This window comes from Manis pentadactyla, chromosome 9, assembly GCF_030020395.1.
Source record: "Manis pentadactyla isolate mManPen7 chromosome 9, mManPen7.hap1, whole genome shotgun sequence".
Lineage (NCBI taxonomy): Eukaryota > Metazoa > Chordata > Mammalia > Pholidota > Manidae > Manis > Manis pentadactyla.
The window spans coordinates 101,134,974-101,152,497 of NC_080027.1; the positions used below are offsets into that span (position 1 = coordinate 101,134,974).

General features: G+C 38.0%; 1 protein-coding gene across 5 annotated transcripts in view; it reads left to right on the forward strand.

The window, feature by feature from the left end:
• Positions 1–17,524, forward strand: part of DNM3 (dynamin 3) — a 585,714-nt gene that overhangs the window by 230,646 nt on the left and 337,544 nt on the right. For all 5 annotated transcript variants that reach the window (XM_057507881.1, XM_036918454.2, XM_036918458.2 and 2 more), the window contains exon 11: positions 13,960–14,046. In XM_057507881.1, coding sequence (XP_057363864.1) covers positions 13,960–14,046 — 87 coding nt within the window. The remainder of the gene's footprint in view (positions 1–13,959; positions 14,047–17,524) is intronic.

Sequence of the window (17,524 nt, forward strand, 5' to 3'; positions counted from 1 at the left end):
AACATTTAGTGAAGACCTAATACTGATCTTCCTTAAAGTTTTCCAAAAAGCAGAAGAGGAAGAAATACTCCCAAACTCATTATATGAGGCCAGCATCACTCTAATACCAAAACCAGGCAAAGACACCACAGAAAAAGAAAATTACCAACCAATATCCCTGATGAACATAGATTGAAAAATCATCAACAAAATATTAGCAAATTGAATTAAAAAATACATCAAAAGGATCATCATGATCAAGTAGGATTTATTTCAAAAATGCAAGGATAGTACAATACCCAAAAATACATCAACATCATCCACCACATCAACAAAAAGAAGGACAAAAACCAACGATCATCTCCATTGGTGCCGAAAAAGCATTTGACAAAATTCAACATCCATTCATGACAAAAACTCTCAACAAAATGCATATGGAAGGCAAGTACCTCAACATAATAAAGGCCATATATGACAAACCCACAGCCAATATTATACATAACAGTGAGAAGCTGAAAGCTTTTCCTTTAAGATCAGAAATAAGACAAGGATGCCCACTCTCCCCACTTTTATTTAACATAGCTCTGGAGTTCATAGCCATGGCAATCAGACAACACAAAGAAATGAAAGGCATTCGATTGATAAAGAAGAAGTTAAACTGTCACTATTTTTAGATGAGATGATATTGTACATAAAATCCCTAAAAATCTACTCCAAAATTACTAGATCTAATATCTGAATTCAGCAAAGTTGCAGGATACAAAACGAATACACAGAAATCTGCAGCATTCCTTTATACTAACAATGAACTAGCAGAAAAAGAAATCAGGAAAATAATTCCATTCACAGTTGCATCAAAAAGAGTAAAATACATAGGAATAAACCTAATGAAGTGAAAGACCTATACCCTGAAAACTACAAGACACTCATGAGAGAAATTAAAGAAGATACCAATAAATGGAAAAACATCCCGTGCTCATGGGTAGGAAGAATTAATATTGTCAAAATGGCCATCCTGCCTAAGGCAATGTACAGATTCAATGCTATCACTCTCAAAATACCAACAGCATTCTTCAAGAAACTATAGCAAATAGTTCTAAAATTTATATGGAACCACAAAGACCCCGAATAGCCAAAGCGATCCTGAGAAGTAAGAATAAAGCTGAGGCGATTACGCTCCTTGACTTCAAGCTCTACTACAAAGCCACAGTAATCAAGACAATTTGGTCCTGGCACAAGAACAGCCCCATAGACCAGTGGAATAGACTAGAGAGCCCAGATATAAATCCAAGTATATATGATCGATTAATATATGGTAAAGGAGCCATGGATATACAACAGGGAAATGACAGTCTCTTCAACAACTGGTACTGGGAAAACTTTACAGGTACATGTAAGAGAATGAACCTGGATTATTGTCTAACTTCATACACAAAAGTAAACTCAAAATGGATCAAAGACCTGAATGTAAGTCATGAAACCATAAACTCTTAGAAGAAAACATAGGCAACATCTCTTGAATATAAACATGAGCAACTTTTTCCTGAATGCATCTCCTTGGGCAAGGCAAACAAAAGCAAAAATGAACAAACGGGACTACATCAAACTAAAATCTTCTGTACAGCAAAGGGCACCATCAGGAGAACAAAAAGTCATCCTACAGTATGGGAGAATATATTTGTAAATGACATATCTGACAAGGGGTTTTTTGATAACATCCAAAATATATAAAATACTCACATGCCTCAACACCCAATCAGCAAATAATCTGATTAAAAAATGGGTGGTGGAGGATATGAACTGACACTTCTCTAAAGAAAAAATTCAGATGGCTAATAGGCACATGAAAAGATGCTCCACATTGCTACTTACCAGGAAAATGCAAATTAAAACCACAATGAGATATCACCTCACACCAGTTAGTATGGCTAAAATAAAAAAGACAAGGAACAAAAAATGCTGGCAAGGATGCGGAGAAAGGGGAACCCTCCTATACTGCTGGTGGAAATGTAAGCTAGTTCAACCATTGTGGCAAGTAATATGGAGGTTCCTCAAAAAACTAAAAATAGAAATACCATTTGACCTGGGAATTCCACTCCTAGGAATTTACCTAAAGAAAACAACTTCTCAGATTCAAAAAGACATATGCACCCCTATGTTTATTGCAGCACTATTTACAATAGCCAAGATATGGAAACAATCTAAGTGTCCATCAGTAAATGAATGGATAAAGAAGATGTTGTGCATATACACAGTGAGATACTATTCAGCCATAAGAAAAAAACAAATCCTACTATTTGCAACAACATGGATGGCCTAGAGGGTATTATGCTCAGTGAAATATGTCAGGCAGAGAAAGACAAATACAAAATGTTTTCCATCATTTGTGGAGCATAACAACGAAGCAAAATTGAAGGAACAAAACAGCAGCAGACTCACAGACTTCAAGAAGGGACTAACGGTTACCAAAGGGGAGGCCTGGGAGTGGGTGGGTGGGGAAGGAGGGAGAAGGGGATTGAAGGGTATTATGATTAGTACACATTGTGTGGGGGGAGGTTATGGGGAAGACAGTGTAGCACAGAGAAGACAAGTAGTGTCTCTGTGGCATCTTACTACACTTATGGTCTGTGAATGCGTTGGGGTATAGCAGGGCAGACTTGATAATATGGGTGAATGTAGTAAACACATTGTTTTTCTTGTAAAATCTTCGTGAGTGTGTATCAATAATACTTTAATAAAAAAAGAAGAAAGGAAGAAAGGAAGAGAGAGAGAGAGAGAGAAAGAAAGGAAGAAAGAAGGGAAGGAAGGAAGGAAGGAAGGAAGGAAGGAAGGAAGGAAGGAAGGAAGGAAGGAAGGGAGGGAGGGAGGGAGGGAGGGAGGGAGGGAGGGAGGGAGGGAGGGAGGGAGGGAGGGAGGGAAAGGAAAGTAGAAGAGAAGAGAAAGAAGAGAGGAGAGAAGAGGAGGGGAGGGGAGGATTGAAATTTCTTTTCCTCTTTGCTGCTGATAAATCTAGATTGGAAAATGGGATTGGGAATTGCTGCCGAAGTGGAAGCCTTTTGTTACTTCTTCCAGCATAAACCTTAGAGCCCCCAGTGATAGAAAGTTAGATATGCACCCATCAGCAACAGAATATTTTGGCTCACTTCTTAATGGGCATGTAAATCAGTAAGTCAAAGAGCACATAAGCAGTGACTTAGTCCATCCTCCCAACCTAGCAGAGAGCTGAGGACCAATGCATGTCAGGTTCTCATCATTTTACCAATCAACAAATCTTGTCTTGTGCTGTCTTGCTCTTTCTTTTCTTTTCTCCTTTCTTTCCTTTCCATGGGGAGGAGAAATGATAGAAGCTTCTTCCATAGTACTTCCCCAGAAGGGCAGAAGTGTAGGTGGAAATTCCCACTTTGTGAGTGATGTGAATTCCCCCAGTGCTGGGGAGGAGGGAAAAAACAGCCCTTCCCTGTACCTAAGATTCTGCCACAAACTCCTACTCTTCCCGCTTTCTCACTCTTTTGCTCTCCCTTTAACCAATCTTTAAACTGGAAGAGACCTTCAGACCTTTGGTCTCTGTTTTCTTCCAGCCTACTTGTCTCCTCCTGAGCTTATTTTCTTTCCTGACCATTGTATCGGTCTGGGTCCAGTCAAGAGAGAAGCCACACAACAATTTGAGCAGGGAACATTTAGAATAAAAAAAAGCATTAACTATAACAGGAGATTAGAGTAGTGAGAGATTCTCCAGAAAAAAGAGCATTATTGAAGACAGGACTAGTAGCTCTAAGGAGCAGGTACCCTTATGGGAGTACCCAAGGAAGAGATCTGCCCAGGAAAAAGATCTGGACCTCGTCGAAGAGGGCACAGATACAGCTCACTGAATGGCAGAAAAATGGCTGTAGAGTTGTGCTTGTGGAAGTTCCTGGAAATCTGGAGCATTGCTGGAAGGGAAAAGCTGTCCACAGGGCAGCTCTTGTCTCACTGGAGGTGCTCTGCTACAAAACTGTTTGGCGGGGAGGGGGCAGGGGTGCTCGGGAGCTGAGGCTGCCTTGTGATGCGGGAAGTGCTGGCACCTGCCCAGTGAGAACACCAGCACCAAATCTATCCCTACAGTGGCTCTCTGGGCCCTGTGCCTCTCCTTGACAAAGCTTCACATTGTGCCAACTGGCAAAGGAAAAATATTTAGAGGGGCCTAGATTTGTTTCCACAGAGGGGCAAAGATGGTTGAATTTGGAAACTTAGAAGAGGCAAGGCAGAAACAACCAGCACCTCCACCTGTCACTGCCTTATCTGTCACTTGGATTAACTTTGTCACGTGTTGAAACTCCACGGCTGGTCAAATCTGCTATTTGTCTTTATTTCCATTTTCCCCAGGTTGCTGAAGAGCTTGGGTATAAACATCCGCCTTGGGATTAGAGTGACGATATATCCACAGTCTTTTGTACATTGTCCATTAGTGACTTCCTGTGTTTTCCACCACAACAGTGTTAAACTTCTGACACTGTTTAAGTTGCTTTGCTTATCACCTGCATCCTTACTTTCAATAATGATTTCACAGAGAAAATAGGGGCCTTAAATGGGAACGTTAATTCTTTTCTCTTAACCCCCATTTTATCTGTATTCCCGCTTGCCCCTCCTCCTCTCTGTCCCTGTTGAGGTAGTATGCCTGGCCAGGGCTGGGCTCCTACTGTACTCTCAGCTCCTTAAGGAACTTGTTACTCTTTTGATCCTTCTATTTCCTAAATCATCACCTTCTCCATCATCACATTAAAAATAAATCAGTATATAAACACATTTATGTCTCTCCTAATTTAAACATGGTAACAGTAACAAAAATCTACATCTGTATTCCTCTCCTCTTCATGGCCAACCTTCTAGGGAAAAAGTAGCTTATGCTTGCTATCTGTACTTTCCCTTCTCCAGTTGATTCTTTAACCTTTTGAAACTGGCTTCCAGCTCACCACCCTATTGAAATAATTATGGCAAAGGTCAACCAGAGACTTTATTGCCACATCTAATGGACCTTCTCATTCCAGATACTGCATTCCGCTCTCTTCTTGAAGCTGTCACCTTTGATTCCTCCTCAGTCTCCTTCAAGAGTTCATCTACCTACCTTTGCCGGCACCTGAATACTGGAGTCCCATAGAGTTGCTTCTGATTTTCTTCTGTTCTCACCATCCTTTCTAACTGGCAGATCATATCTCCCATAGTTCAACAACTACTTAAAATATTGCTGATTCCCAAATCTAACGTTTAGCTCTAGCTTCTTTACAGAAACTATCTACTCTACTGTTTACTGCAACTACTCTGTTTTCTTACTTTAGGCCCTGAACAGTTTTTTTTAAACTAATTACTCCAGTGGTCTCCTAAGTGGTCTTTATGCCTCTAGCCTGACCACCCTCAAATTCATCCTCCTCACTGCTGTCAAAGTGACCCTTCTGAAATATGGACATTTATTTTCCCTGTTTCCCCATTCCTCAAAATGACTTCTCCTCTTTTGAGAATGTTCAAATCATTTATGATTGTATTTAGTTTTACTATCTGATTTCTGAATACTTCTCCAGCTACATCTGTTGTCATCTTCTGCTTGCTTCAGCCTTTCTAAGTGATTTGCACTACCTTCAGAGATTTGTCATGCCTTTTTTCATTTTTTCATGACATTTGTGCATGTGATTCTGTTTGTTTAGAATGTCTCCTTTTCTCTCCTGTTTTCATCTGCCATCCCCTCTTGTTTTTAGGATCCAGCTCAATCATCAGCTTTTCCCAAAAGTAACCTTCCTGCAAGGCCTCTGTGTGCCCTCTCCCGCCTCCGTCCCCACTCTCTTCTCAGTGCTTCAGTCGGCACCTTAGGTTACCTTTATCATAGCATTTATGGTACTGCATTGTTCTATGTTTGTAATTTAGTCATTTAGGTGAATGCCTCCTCTTGCTGATTAGAAGCTTCTTTTAAAAAAATATCTGTGTCACTTATCTTCTTATTCCTGGAACATAACAGAATGACTAATCCTACATAAGAAACATTCTATAAATACTTTATAACAATTTAGATGTTCTAAAGTTACCCTGGGGTTAAAGAAATCTGTACTTAGTTTTGAAATAATGTTTTAGTCATTCCTTTTAAAATATTATTGTCCGGGCAGGTTTTCTTTCAAGTGTCCATTCCTTTCCTTATTCCTCATTTTGATGTTTCTTTATTTTTTACCTTATTACATCTACCTTAAAGTTATTTTACTTTAAAGCTGATCTAAATAAAACAGTTTGCAAAGATAAATGATCCTAATTAAAGTTGAGTATACCAGGACTCTATTACCTGACTCCTTTTGAACATGAACCATAAATAAGGTAATGATATACTTTATCATCCAACCCAGGACATTTTTGAGATTATAAGGGGAAGCTGTTAATATTTTCACTGGAATAATAGGAGTAAACCAAGACTGCCTGGGCAATCTGAAATGTATAGTTACTCTAGCTAGATTGTGAATGAATGAATGAATAAATAAATAAATAAATAAAATATATACACACACATAATAATTTAAAACAGTATTTTCATTTATAATTCCTCATGTTGAATATCTTATGTGTAAAATATTTAATATTTTTTCTTAAGCCACATTAAACATCAGTGAAAAACATGGGGTTTATGTGTATTCAAATAACAAAGCACAAAGCTCGACTTCTAACCTGGGGAATGCATTTCTTAGGTATTTTCTCACTGTTGTCTCTGGGGCACTGGAGGACAAGAAAGGAACATTATAGCTTTATGAGCTATTTGGCTTCATTCCAGGGACATCTCAACTTTGGGATTTTTCTGGTGGGCATCAACTTTCTGCTGCTTTTCTTTCCTCCTCTTCTCCCCTGAATCATTGCAGGGTCCTGAGGTTCTTTACAGGAAGCACTGAGAGGAACATCTTGTTTTTTTAACCACAGTTTAGCAACTGTGCCATTTATTGGCCTCCTGGGAAACCACATTCTTGGATTGCCATCATACCAATTAATTGATTTTTTTCCCCTGCTTAGAAAAAGGAAAAAAACTTTGGACGGAAATAAAGATACCTTAGTAGCTGTTAGAAATACCAGGAAAGATTTTTCATTAAAAAGTTCTGTTAGAAGAAATGTTGAATTTTGTGGCATGTTAGTTAAATAAATATCTGGCACTGAATACACATAACTAAACAAATGAATCTGAAATCCTTAGTATGGCTTTCAAGTCCCTACATGATCTTGTCCCTTTTCATCTCTAAACTCCTCCCACTCTCCCCTCCCCCAGGTTTCCTCCAGCTAACTGGTTAGCTGGTTAGCTGGTTTGTTCAACTGGTCGAGGAGACATGCTGGCAAGGCCTTTGCATTTCTCATTCTCAGCATTCTCAGTGTTGGAAATGTTCTGCCTTGAGATAATCTGCATGGGTCACATCCGTGCTCCTTTCAGATCTCTGCCCAAATGCCACTTAATTAGAGTCTTTTTCTGACTCTCCAATCTACAGTTGTACATGTCTACCTTCAAACCCCCCCGTACCCCCCCACATCACTCTTCCTCAACATAACAAACTTTGTTTTTCTCTGCAGCCCATATGACCACATGAATTACACCGTATATGTCTTTTGTTTTTGTTGTTGTTGGAAAATAATGGGCTTTTGGGAATGTGAGTTCCATGAGAGCAGTGACTAGGTTTGTCAAGCTTATCACTCTATTAACAACCCTAAAACAGCCAGATTTAAAATAGTAATTACTGAATGAATAATTGAAATAAGTGAATCATGTCTCACTGAGATGGCAGGTGGTGGTCAGTTGGCTGAAGTAACTACTTGATTACCTTCCATGAAAGTTGGTAGGATGAAGAAAAATATCTGCAAAGCATTGTGCTTGAGAAGGACTTTATTTTAGGTCTGGGTAGATCTGCTTTGGTTTTTACGCTGTACAAAAAGAATCGCTTTTCACCTTCTCTAAGGGCTGGCTGTCCAAACTTTGCATATTGTAGTGGCCTCATATAATAGACCGTGATACTCAGGTTTCGAAACAGGCTTATTATTAAAATTTCAACCTTTTATTGGGTACTATTGGCTTTCAAGAAATAGGAGTCTCACCTTCGTTGTTCCTATTGTTGCCTGTTTTAAGCCCCCTTTTATTAACTGAGATGTAATTGACATACAGTGGATAAGCCTAAATTGCAAACTTACAAAAATAACATAAAATAACGAACATCTTTTCATTTGGCTGGAATTAATTCAAACTGGTGTCATAACAGTGCTTTTCTCATGCTTTACAGGAGCTCAGAAAAGCAGATGTATGTGTGTGCGTTTCCTAAAGAGCAAAAAAATGATTATCATATTTAAATAAGAGGTTAATGGAGCAAAGCTACAATAGAGGGTCTCTGAACCCTGAGCACCATCAGCCCTGCCCCAAGACCCTGGGCTCCAGGCAATGGCACTTGACCCTCCGCCTTCCTGGACCTCCTCTCTTCCTCTTCTCACTTCTTATTTGATTATGTTTTCTTCCTGCAGCACTCAATTCTGTGTTACTTCTTTTGAGAATATTTCCTCTTTCATGGCTGAATAATATTTTAGAAATCTCACCTTTTAATATCATAATTCATTAAAGGGTTTATGATGTTTATAATGAATTCTTAATTTATAATTTACCCTGACCTTTACTTCTACCCTTACCTTCTGGTTTTATTTTTTTCTGGAACTGCTCATTAGTATGTCTACCAGAGATAAACTTGAAAATAGAGGAGATGAAAACCTGATTATTAAACAACTAGGTGTTGTTTTGATGTGGTGTTAATCCCACTGTAACTCCTATTTGGGTGTGTTCGGAGGCTGTGTCTGCTCTTGTCTCTTCTCACTGCCTTTTCACTCAGACCTTCTGTTTTTACCACCTTACATAGGGCCATCTGGATGTGACTTGGCTCCCTTCCCTCTTCTACCAGCTTCACTTAGGCCTTCCAAGACTTCCCATCTGCCACTCCTAAAGAACACGTGACACAAAAATTTTGCCATTTACCCTTGTGTAATTTCTTGATCTCTTTTTACTAGAATTGTTTCTCATCTTTGTTCACCTTTGTGAATGTGAATGTTTCTGTCTTTCCTTTTTCCTAATAAATGTGTTGTGCCCAGATAAGTATTTTTTCATCTCTTGAATAAATGCAATATTATGCTATATGTAAATAAAGGATAAATGGGGGTTTTTGGTAGGTTTTAATGCATGGAAATGGAATAAATTACTATATGCTTTTAAGAAGAGTAAAATCATTATTGCTTCTTACTTTATAGTGAAGGGTCAACATTGGAAGGTTTATAGCTTTTTGATAAAAACAGAACCCATATCTTTAGGTTAGCCAAACCAATCAACTCAATTCATGTGCATAAAAGAAATTTTGTTCTGGTTTTAGTTTATTTTCTCAGTGATATTTGGCATAAAACTATGAGCAGATGGTTACCTAATAAACTGAGTCTTTGCTTAAGGCATGTACTAGTTACTGTTGAAGGTATAGAAATTTTGCCTGGTCTTGTGCCTGTTCCAGGAAAAACCTAATAGCAGAGCTCTCATGATCTCATTAATCAATGGTTAATAAATTGCATAAGTCTATAATTTTTGTCTTACTGGACAGAAATGTCTTTCAAGTGATTTTTTTCCCTTAGGGGAAAATGTGGTCCAGCCTTAAAAGTAAATTTTTGTATTGAGGTTCCACCAAAATAATTAAGCACTACACTAAATAACACTTAATCTATTAAATTTTATTAAAATGTTTTATATTTTAAAAAATCATGATACTCCTTTTTTTCAGAACATGCATATTTAAAAATTTCTCTAAGAATTATTTAGTTTTAATTCCTAAAGTCATATATAATTATATTGTTTCTGCATTGAATTGTCATTATTTAAAAATATTCAATGCTGTTTTAACAATAAGTTGTTTAGAAGTAATTTGCCATTTAATCAATGTTCATCTCTGCCTGGAAGCTCCCATGCCATTGTCTCAACATCAAATCTTCTGAGGCCTTCTCAGAGCAGGTTTAGCCATTTATTTCTTTGTGTTTTTCCTTGTTTCTTTTAAAATAGTACTCTCTAGTATGACAATTTGTCTTAACAGTCAACTTGCTGCTCAAGACTAGGAGGTTTTTGATATCAAGTGCTTTGACAAACTGAGCATAAGCTGCCTATGGGCAGTTGCTCGATGAGTGTTAAATGAATGACTGATGTGAATAAATTTAGGAATATAAAATTCTTATAACTAATAGTAAAGCTGTAATTCCTGGATCCTGTATAAATCAACTTATAGAATATTTAAATAATTAATAGAGGAATAAAAGTCTAAAGATGGTGTTTTCTAGGTCAATATTATTTTGGCATATGTGATTACAATTTTGATGACTGACAAACTTAACACATTCTTACAATTTTAGGCTTTTAATTCAGCATCTAGAGCAAAAGAGATAGAAAATTATAATGATTTAAGTAGTTGAGGACACTGATTGTACCTTAAATAGTAGATATAGAAGAAAGGCAAGGATTGATCTGAGCAATCAGAGTTGAGTAGCTTTTAAGTATAAAGTGAGCAGGGACTCCAGTTGATGAGCTAAAGAAACAAGGGGCAGAAAGCCTAATCAGAAATCGTTTTGAATGTCAGTGGGATGTTTTTTAGCCTTCTTCCAATGTGCATTATAAGAAGAATTAGTACTAGAGAGTCAGCAGTTAAAGCCAGCATTTTCATTTTTGCATTCCAAGTTTTCCAAGATCCACCAGCTAGAAATCACACTGGCCTCACTACGGCTTTTCCAGAACACCCTGATCTTGCACTGCCTTGTCTCCCTTAGTATTTTTCCTCCTTTGACTCCATGAGGGCAGTTTTTTAGTGTGTTTTCTTTTCCTTTTTCTACTTAGGATTTAGGCTTATTTATTTCTAGTTGTCTCACTCATAGGTACAGAATTATGGTTCTGGTACATTCCCTTTCTGGCAAAATTAAGTCCATGGATAGTAAGTTTGGAAAGATCAGGACACACACACACACACACACACACACACACACACACACACAATCAGTCTTCTTGCCAAGCAAGGCCAGTAGACTGGAGGGTTCGTAGATGTTTCTCTTTCATGGGATTGCTTGTCATTTTGGCCTTTCCCTGACTTAATGATGGCTGCATACTAGCCTGGGGTCCCTCAGCTATCAAGTGTTTCAGTTTCTGAATAAATATTTATATTGCCACTCTTTGGTGTTTAAAAATAACCTTCTGCTGTAATCCTTTTTCTAAATGCTGTTACAGGCAGCCCCCTGCTCCTCAGCAGACCACTGCTGCCTGTGCTGCCACTTCTCTCCAGAAGCCTGATTCTGTGTTAGTGGGGCTGTCATCACAAAGCAAGTATGCACTGATAGGTTGAGTTGCAGAGGAGGAACAGTTGCTCTGGTGGCCTTGGGCAGACTAGTGGCTAGTGCCAGATATACCACTGAGGTTTGCAGTATACAGGAAGAAGGGCTGATATTGATCAGCTATCCTTAGTATCTTCTCTATTTAGAGACTTCTTTTAGGACTCCCCAAAAATAACTTGCAGTATTCTCAAAGTACGAAAGGGCTTTCAGGATGGTAGAACTTTCCCTGAAAAGTATTTCTAAGACTTATGGAAACTCCATTTGTATCTTACAGTTATTCACGAAATAAGCCCCCAAACAAGCATTTGTCTCAGTATTCATTGGGCTGGGGTTTTTGAGGTGACCCAGGCAGCCAGGTTTCTAAACTTTTATGGTGCAATTAAAGCACTCTGTGTTCACTGTAGAAAAATTTAGAAAATGTGGGGAAGTACATAGGAAAAATTAGAATTATGTATAATCCCACCATTCAAAGAGGTTATTGACATTAACATTTGTAGTATTTCTGTTGATCTTTTTCTGTGCATAGACAGTGGACCTACAGCATTAGGAGATTTAACATTATATGTGATTTGTAATCATGATGGTTCTATGAGTTAATGCCATTTGTTGTCTTGCTAAGACACTAATGTGCATTATGTATACTATGAAGTTAGTGTGCCCGGTGACCACGGAACTGCCATATCTCAAGGAGACTTAGTTCTAACTGCTTACAAATTAGGGGAAATATTATATGCACAGTATTACTCAAGAATTTTGAAATTTGTAAGGCCTTAGGCTATATCCCTGAAGGATATCTGTGGAATATGGTGGGCTGTAACTATGTGTGTGTGTGTGCTTATAATCGCATTATGTATTTAGTAGCCTGATTTTCTTCACTTAGATATAACCTTGACATGTTATTTGATATTATTTAGAAATTAGATATTAAAAATTAGATATTATTTGGAATGGCTAATTACATCCCATTAATGGATTTTTTTCCTACCTTTATTTATTTAATATCATTAATACGTAGGTGGTTTATGGAGTTTTATTTGTTGTGCTGTTGCTATTATAAGTACTGCTGTGATGAATGTCCTGATTTTAGCTCAGAATCCCGTGAAGTAATTAGGTTGACAGACATATATATATATATATGTTTATAATATTTTTTACTATTGCCAAATTGCTTTCCAGAAAGATTTTTCTCACTGACACCCCTCTAGCAAGTTTAAGCTCTGTCTCAGTATATCTTCCTCTGCATTAAGTCTTATAAAACCATTACAGCAATTTGACAACATGTCATTATCTTTCTTTGAAACACTTTGATCATTTGTGCAACTTAATATTTTTTTCTGCTTATTGACCATGACATTTCCTTTTAATTAAATCGTTTTTTGCCTATTTTAATATGCTATTAATGTTTTTCTTATTAATTTGCAAGTGCTTTTTATAATTGGAATTCACCTTTTACCTTTCAAAAGCCATGAATTTGCCCACTTTTCTCCCTTTCTATTGCTGCCATCCCAGTTCCAAGCTACCATCATATCCCATCTGAAATGCTTCAGTAGTCAAAATTCCTACAGGTCTGTAAGGGTCTGCCTGACCTGGCCCAGTTTCCTTTCTAGCATTGCCTCAAGGCCATCCTCCTCACTCTGAATTTTCTTTACTTCTGTCACCACTCATCATCCCTGTCCCCTAGTGTCTCACACATGTTCCTGTATCTGACAGGCTCCATTTTCCCCACAGCCATCCTCACACAACTTTACCTGACTAAGACCTCCTTCTAGACCCGCTTCTTAAACATCCAGATAGCACCCAGTTCTTTATCTTCCTTACATAGAAAACTACTTCATTCATTCATTTACTTTGCAAGCTCTATTTTGGACAATTACCTCCTTAATGATGGAATGAGTGATTCCTACAGTTTTGCTAAAAAATATGTACACACAAACAAACACATCTGTTAGGGGAGAATTAAACAAAAAATTATCTCTGTGTTTCATGGAATGAATCATCCTCAAAGTGCATTTTAGTGTGTTTTCTTTTCCTGAGCCATGGCAGGACCATGGGCTCTGGAGTCCCAGGGCTTGGGTTGGAATCCTGGACCCATCGATTTTGAGCTGTTTAGGCTTGGGCAGGTTACTTAACCTCTCTGTGCTCCTCTCTCCTCCTCTATAAAATGGAGTCAATAAGAGGATCTGTCTTTATGATTGTTATGAACTTTTAATAAGGCAATTCTTGAGGTGTTTAGTGCATAGCCTGAAACATGGTAAGCACTCTATAAATGTTAGTAATTATCCTCTTTTTCATTCTCATTTCTATCTTTTTCATCTTTGAACTTAATCAAGTGCCAACTCTGTAGAGCATAGTGCTTAGATGGTATCTGGGCTTCTGATTTCTTCGAAGGAAATGTATCTCCTGGTTTTTACATGTTTCCTTTCAGATAATGTAGTTACTTCTGAGTATAGTTTGTGGAGCCTCTTCTGTCACTCTGCCATACCTCTTAAGGATATTTCACTTTTGCTTCCAGAATTATAAAGCGTTATCTTTTGTAAGATAACATGATTTATCTCTGCTGCTTTTTTTGTGATATAACTTTTTGAAGTTAACATTCCGATCTCTTTTTCTTGACAGCTGGCCAACTTCCCCAGACTCTGTGAGGAAACAGAGAGGATTGTTGCTAACCACATTCGCGAGCGAGAGGGGAAGACAAAGGACCAGGTGAGGAGAGGTCCCCCGGCCCCCTCCTCCCTGTGGGCAGGGTCCTGTGGGAAGCGAAGGTCTCCCCAAGGCTGTCGGGCAGTTTCCAAGACTCAGTGTGGCCCTGAATGGGAAAAGTAGCTGGGAACACAACCACATATGTTTATTTTTACTTACTTACAGATTTTATATGTGTGTTGCTATGCTAATACCTTGTGTATGTTAAAAATATTAAATATTAAGACTTTAGGAGGATGGAATTTAAAAAGCAGTAGTAGGACTCCATTATTTGTTTTCCTCCACATGCCATGGATCACCATGTGCACCCCTAGCATGTACATACCCCTCTTTAAAAATCACTAATCCAGAACATACCACATTTTTTCTTTAAGACAGAGGTTCTTAACTTTTAATGGGCCTACATATGGGCTCCAGGATATTCATAAATTCCTAAAATGTTATTTAAAGTGTTCAGTGTTTTTTTTTTCCTGAGGAGAATAGACAAAGCTATTCATAAGCTTGTTCATGGAATCTATGATTAGCGAAAAAAGTTTAAGAACAGCTCTTTTAAACATTTAAACATTTACATATTTTGTAAATGTTTATGATTTGTAAGGAATGACCTTGAAATTGTCTTGTAATCGTACCTAGTTTGGTGAATTGGAAAGGTTATTTGCAAGTGAAGATAATTTATTTAAAAAAATTAAAGACTACATAAAAAAAAACCTTCTTAAATTTAGGTGGATATTTTTTCTTATTATTAATAAGACATAAGAAAGAATGGGAAACACATAGGTTTTCAGATGCTCTTCAGTTCCAGGCCACAACTGAGAGGGTGACAGCACAGCAAGGATGCGACTCAGACCGTGTGTTCTGCACAAGGTAACAGCATGCTCTTGTGCAGATCATTTCTCAGGACTTGTTTTCTTATGTGCAACACTAGGATTTCGTCTATGGTCTATACAATCTCTGAAGCCCACTCTAAGTTAGAAACCCCAGACTTTGTGTTTCTCAGGTGAGTTGGGATGGAGGAGAGAGAACTGGGGAAAAGGAAGAAGGCCAAATAAAAGAGAAAGTGAGAGACAAACCACAGGGAGAGAGACACATGCAATGTGCAACAGACGGTGTATGCAGGGTTTGGGTGGGTGGAAGAAGGTGAAGAGAGAAGAATGGAGGGCCTGCAAGCTGGGGCATTTGTGAGTAACTCCAGTAACAACCTGCTGTCTGCCTGAGCTGTGGGGTTCCTTGCTACTACTTTTTATCCTTGTCTTTGAAAGTTAATTAGCCATTATTCATAGTTTTTGCTTGTTTCCTACCTTCCACAATCTTGGATAGCTATAACTAAAGATGGAGAAAATAGACTTTGTGACTTAGTGGAGATAATCAAATCAATGTTTACTCATGAGCCAGTGAAATCAAGCCTAGGGCCAGATATAACTCAAAGGCCAGAAGTCCCCACACACATCTGTCATGGCTGCCACTGGATGAAAAAAAACATGTTCTAGTATCAAATATACTCCTAACCTTAAGTAAATCAGATGACAGTTTTAATTTAGTGTCTTTATTCTATAAAATTCAAATGATAATATGTCTTACTTAACTTTTGAGGATCCTATGTAAAAACAACGAGGAAAAGTAAAGTGGTACAATTACCTTAATTATCTTTGTGTTCATATCTAAATTGATGGTTAGCTTATTCATGTTTCATGTTTCTCAGTTTTTGTTTTACTAAAGTAACACACTCAAATTAGGCATCATCATTAGATTGTGGGCTCTGGGGTCAGACTGCCTGAATTTGCACCCAAGTTCTTCCATGTACATTCTATGTAAGTGAACAAGTACTGGACATTTTTATACCTCAATTTCCTCCCCTTAAAGTGGGGTAAGAATGGTAGCTAAGTCGAAAGCATTGTGTGAGGAAGAAATGAGTAATACAAATACAGCTTTTAGTTCTTCATTAATGTTAGTTGTTTTTTGTTGTTGTTCCTTGAGAGCTATGACACAGAGTAGGTGTGAGAAAGAATTGCCTTTGTTTTACCTCAAAGGAAATCATCTTCTAATGTAGTGATTAATTGATTCCCCAAGTGGGAGGTAAGGGATGGGAGTATCTGCCTTCTACATGACCATCTCTGGTGGCCGAGTATGATAGTTAATCAATTGCCTGCAGAGCCTGCTGCTTGCCATCTCTACCATGGGCTTGTGTGGCACAGTAGGCATGCGTGTTTTGGTCATGTGATCATGCCAGTTTGCATAGATTTCATGTTTGTGTTCGGAGGTCTGTGCTGTCGTGGGCTGTGTGGTGCTTTTGATGTAGTAGTCAGAGAGGGACCGTTTCCTCAGGCCTGTGTACCAGAACTGTTTTGAGATGTTCTTCAGTTTTTTTGAAATGGTATTATTACTAAACTCTGTTCTGGAAGCTCTGTTCAGGGATGGGGGAGGTTCTTCAAAAAAGAAATTATGGAAAGCTATAAATCTGTGAACTTTTTACTAAAACAAAAGTTTTTTGAATATCTGCATACACCTGCTATTATACCAGGTACTTCTATGTAGGTAATTGGATGTTAAAGTGGTTGAGTTTGTGGGTGATTACTGCTATCAGAGGTGGCTTTACTGTTCTTCAACTAAATGTTCAATTTCTGGGTGAAAAAGGCAGTGAGAAACCCTGAGAAAGTAAAGAAATAAGAAAAAAAATGTATGATTTTCCTTGTCGTCCCCCACATGTGACCTGGCTCTTTTCCTAGGATGAACACAGACTCCCAGTTTCCAGGAATTTTTTTTTTCTACTTTTTTCCTTTACTGCGGTCCAAGTTAATGTGTGTGAATGCCCAAGATATTCATGACAACCTTTAGCAGTGGTGAGAATTATGTAGATAATTTGCTCTTTATGGTAGCAATAATTTATTTGTGCTTGCGTGTTATGGTTTATTGATACAAACTCCTGGCCAAATAGCCTTGGGAGTGTAACATTTAACAGAATCTGGCTTTATTGTGCAGAGAATAGAGCAATACCACAGATAATCTAACAATGATCACTTCTTTTAACTCTTTAGTTTTCTTTATTAGAGAAGAAACAAAACTGTATCTGATTATATTAAACTTCTTCATGCAAGTATGGTATTGTTGACACAATACACCTGTGCCTTTGCTTTATATTTGGTAGTGGGATGGGTTTGGGGTGATCCATTTACTCCTTTTGGAAAGTTCCCCTTGAGACTTAAAGCAAGATTTGGTTTGATGACCAACTAGGACTAGCCAGAGAGCAAAGCCTCAGAGCCCATAGCATTGGATAGTGAGTTGGAAACAATAGTAAGTGGCTATTTACTAACTATGAGGGAAAGAATTGCTCCTTTTAAAGCAAACTGTTCTTCGAAGCTGGTAGATAGTTATAAAATTTACAGCCACAAGTATTTATTGGCCACTCACTATATTCATCAGGCTAGGTTCTGGGGATAAAATGGTGAATGAGTCAAACATAATCTCTGCTTTCATGGAGCTTACA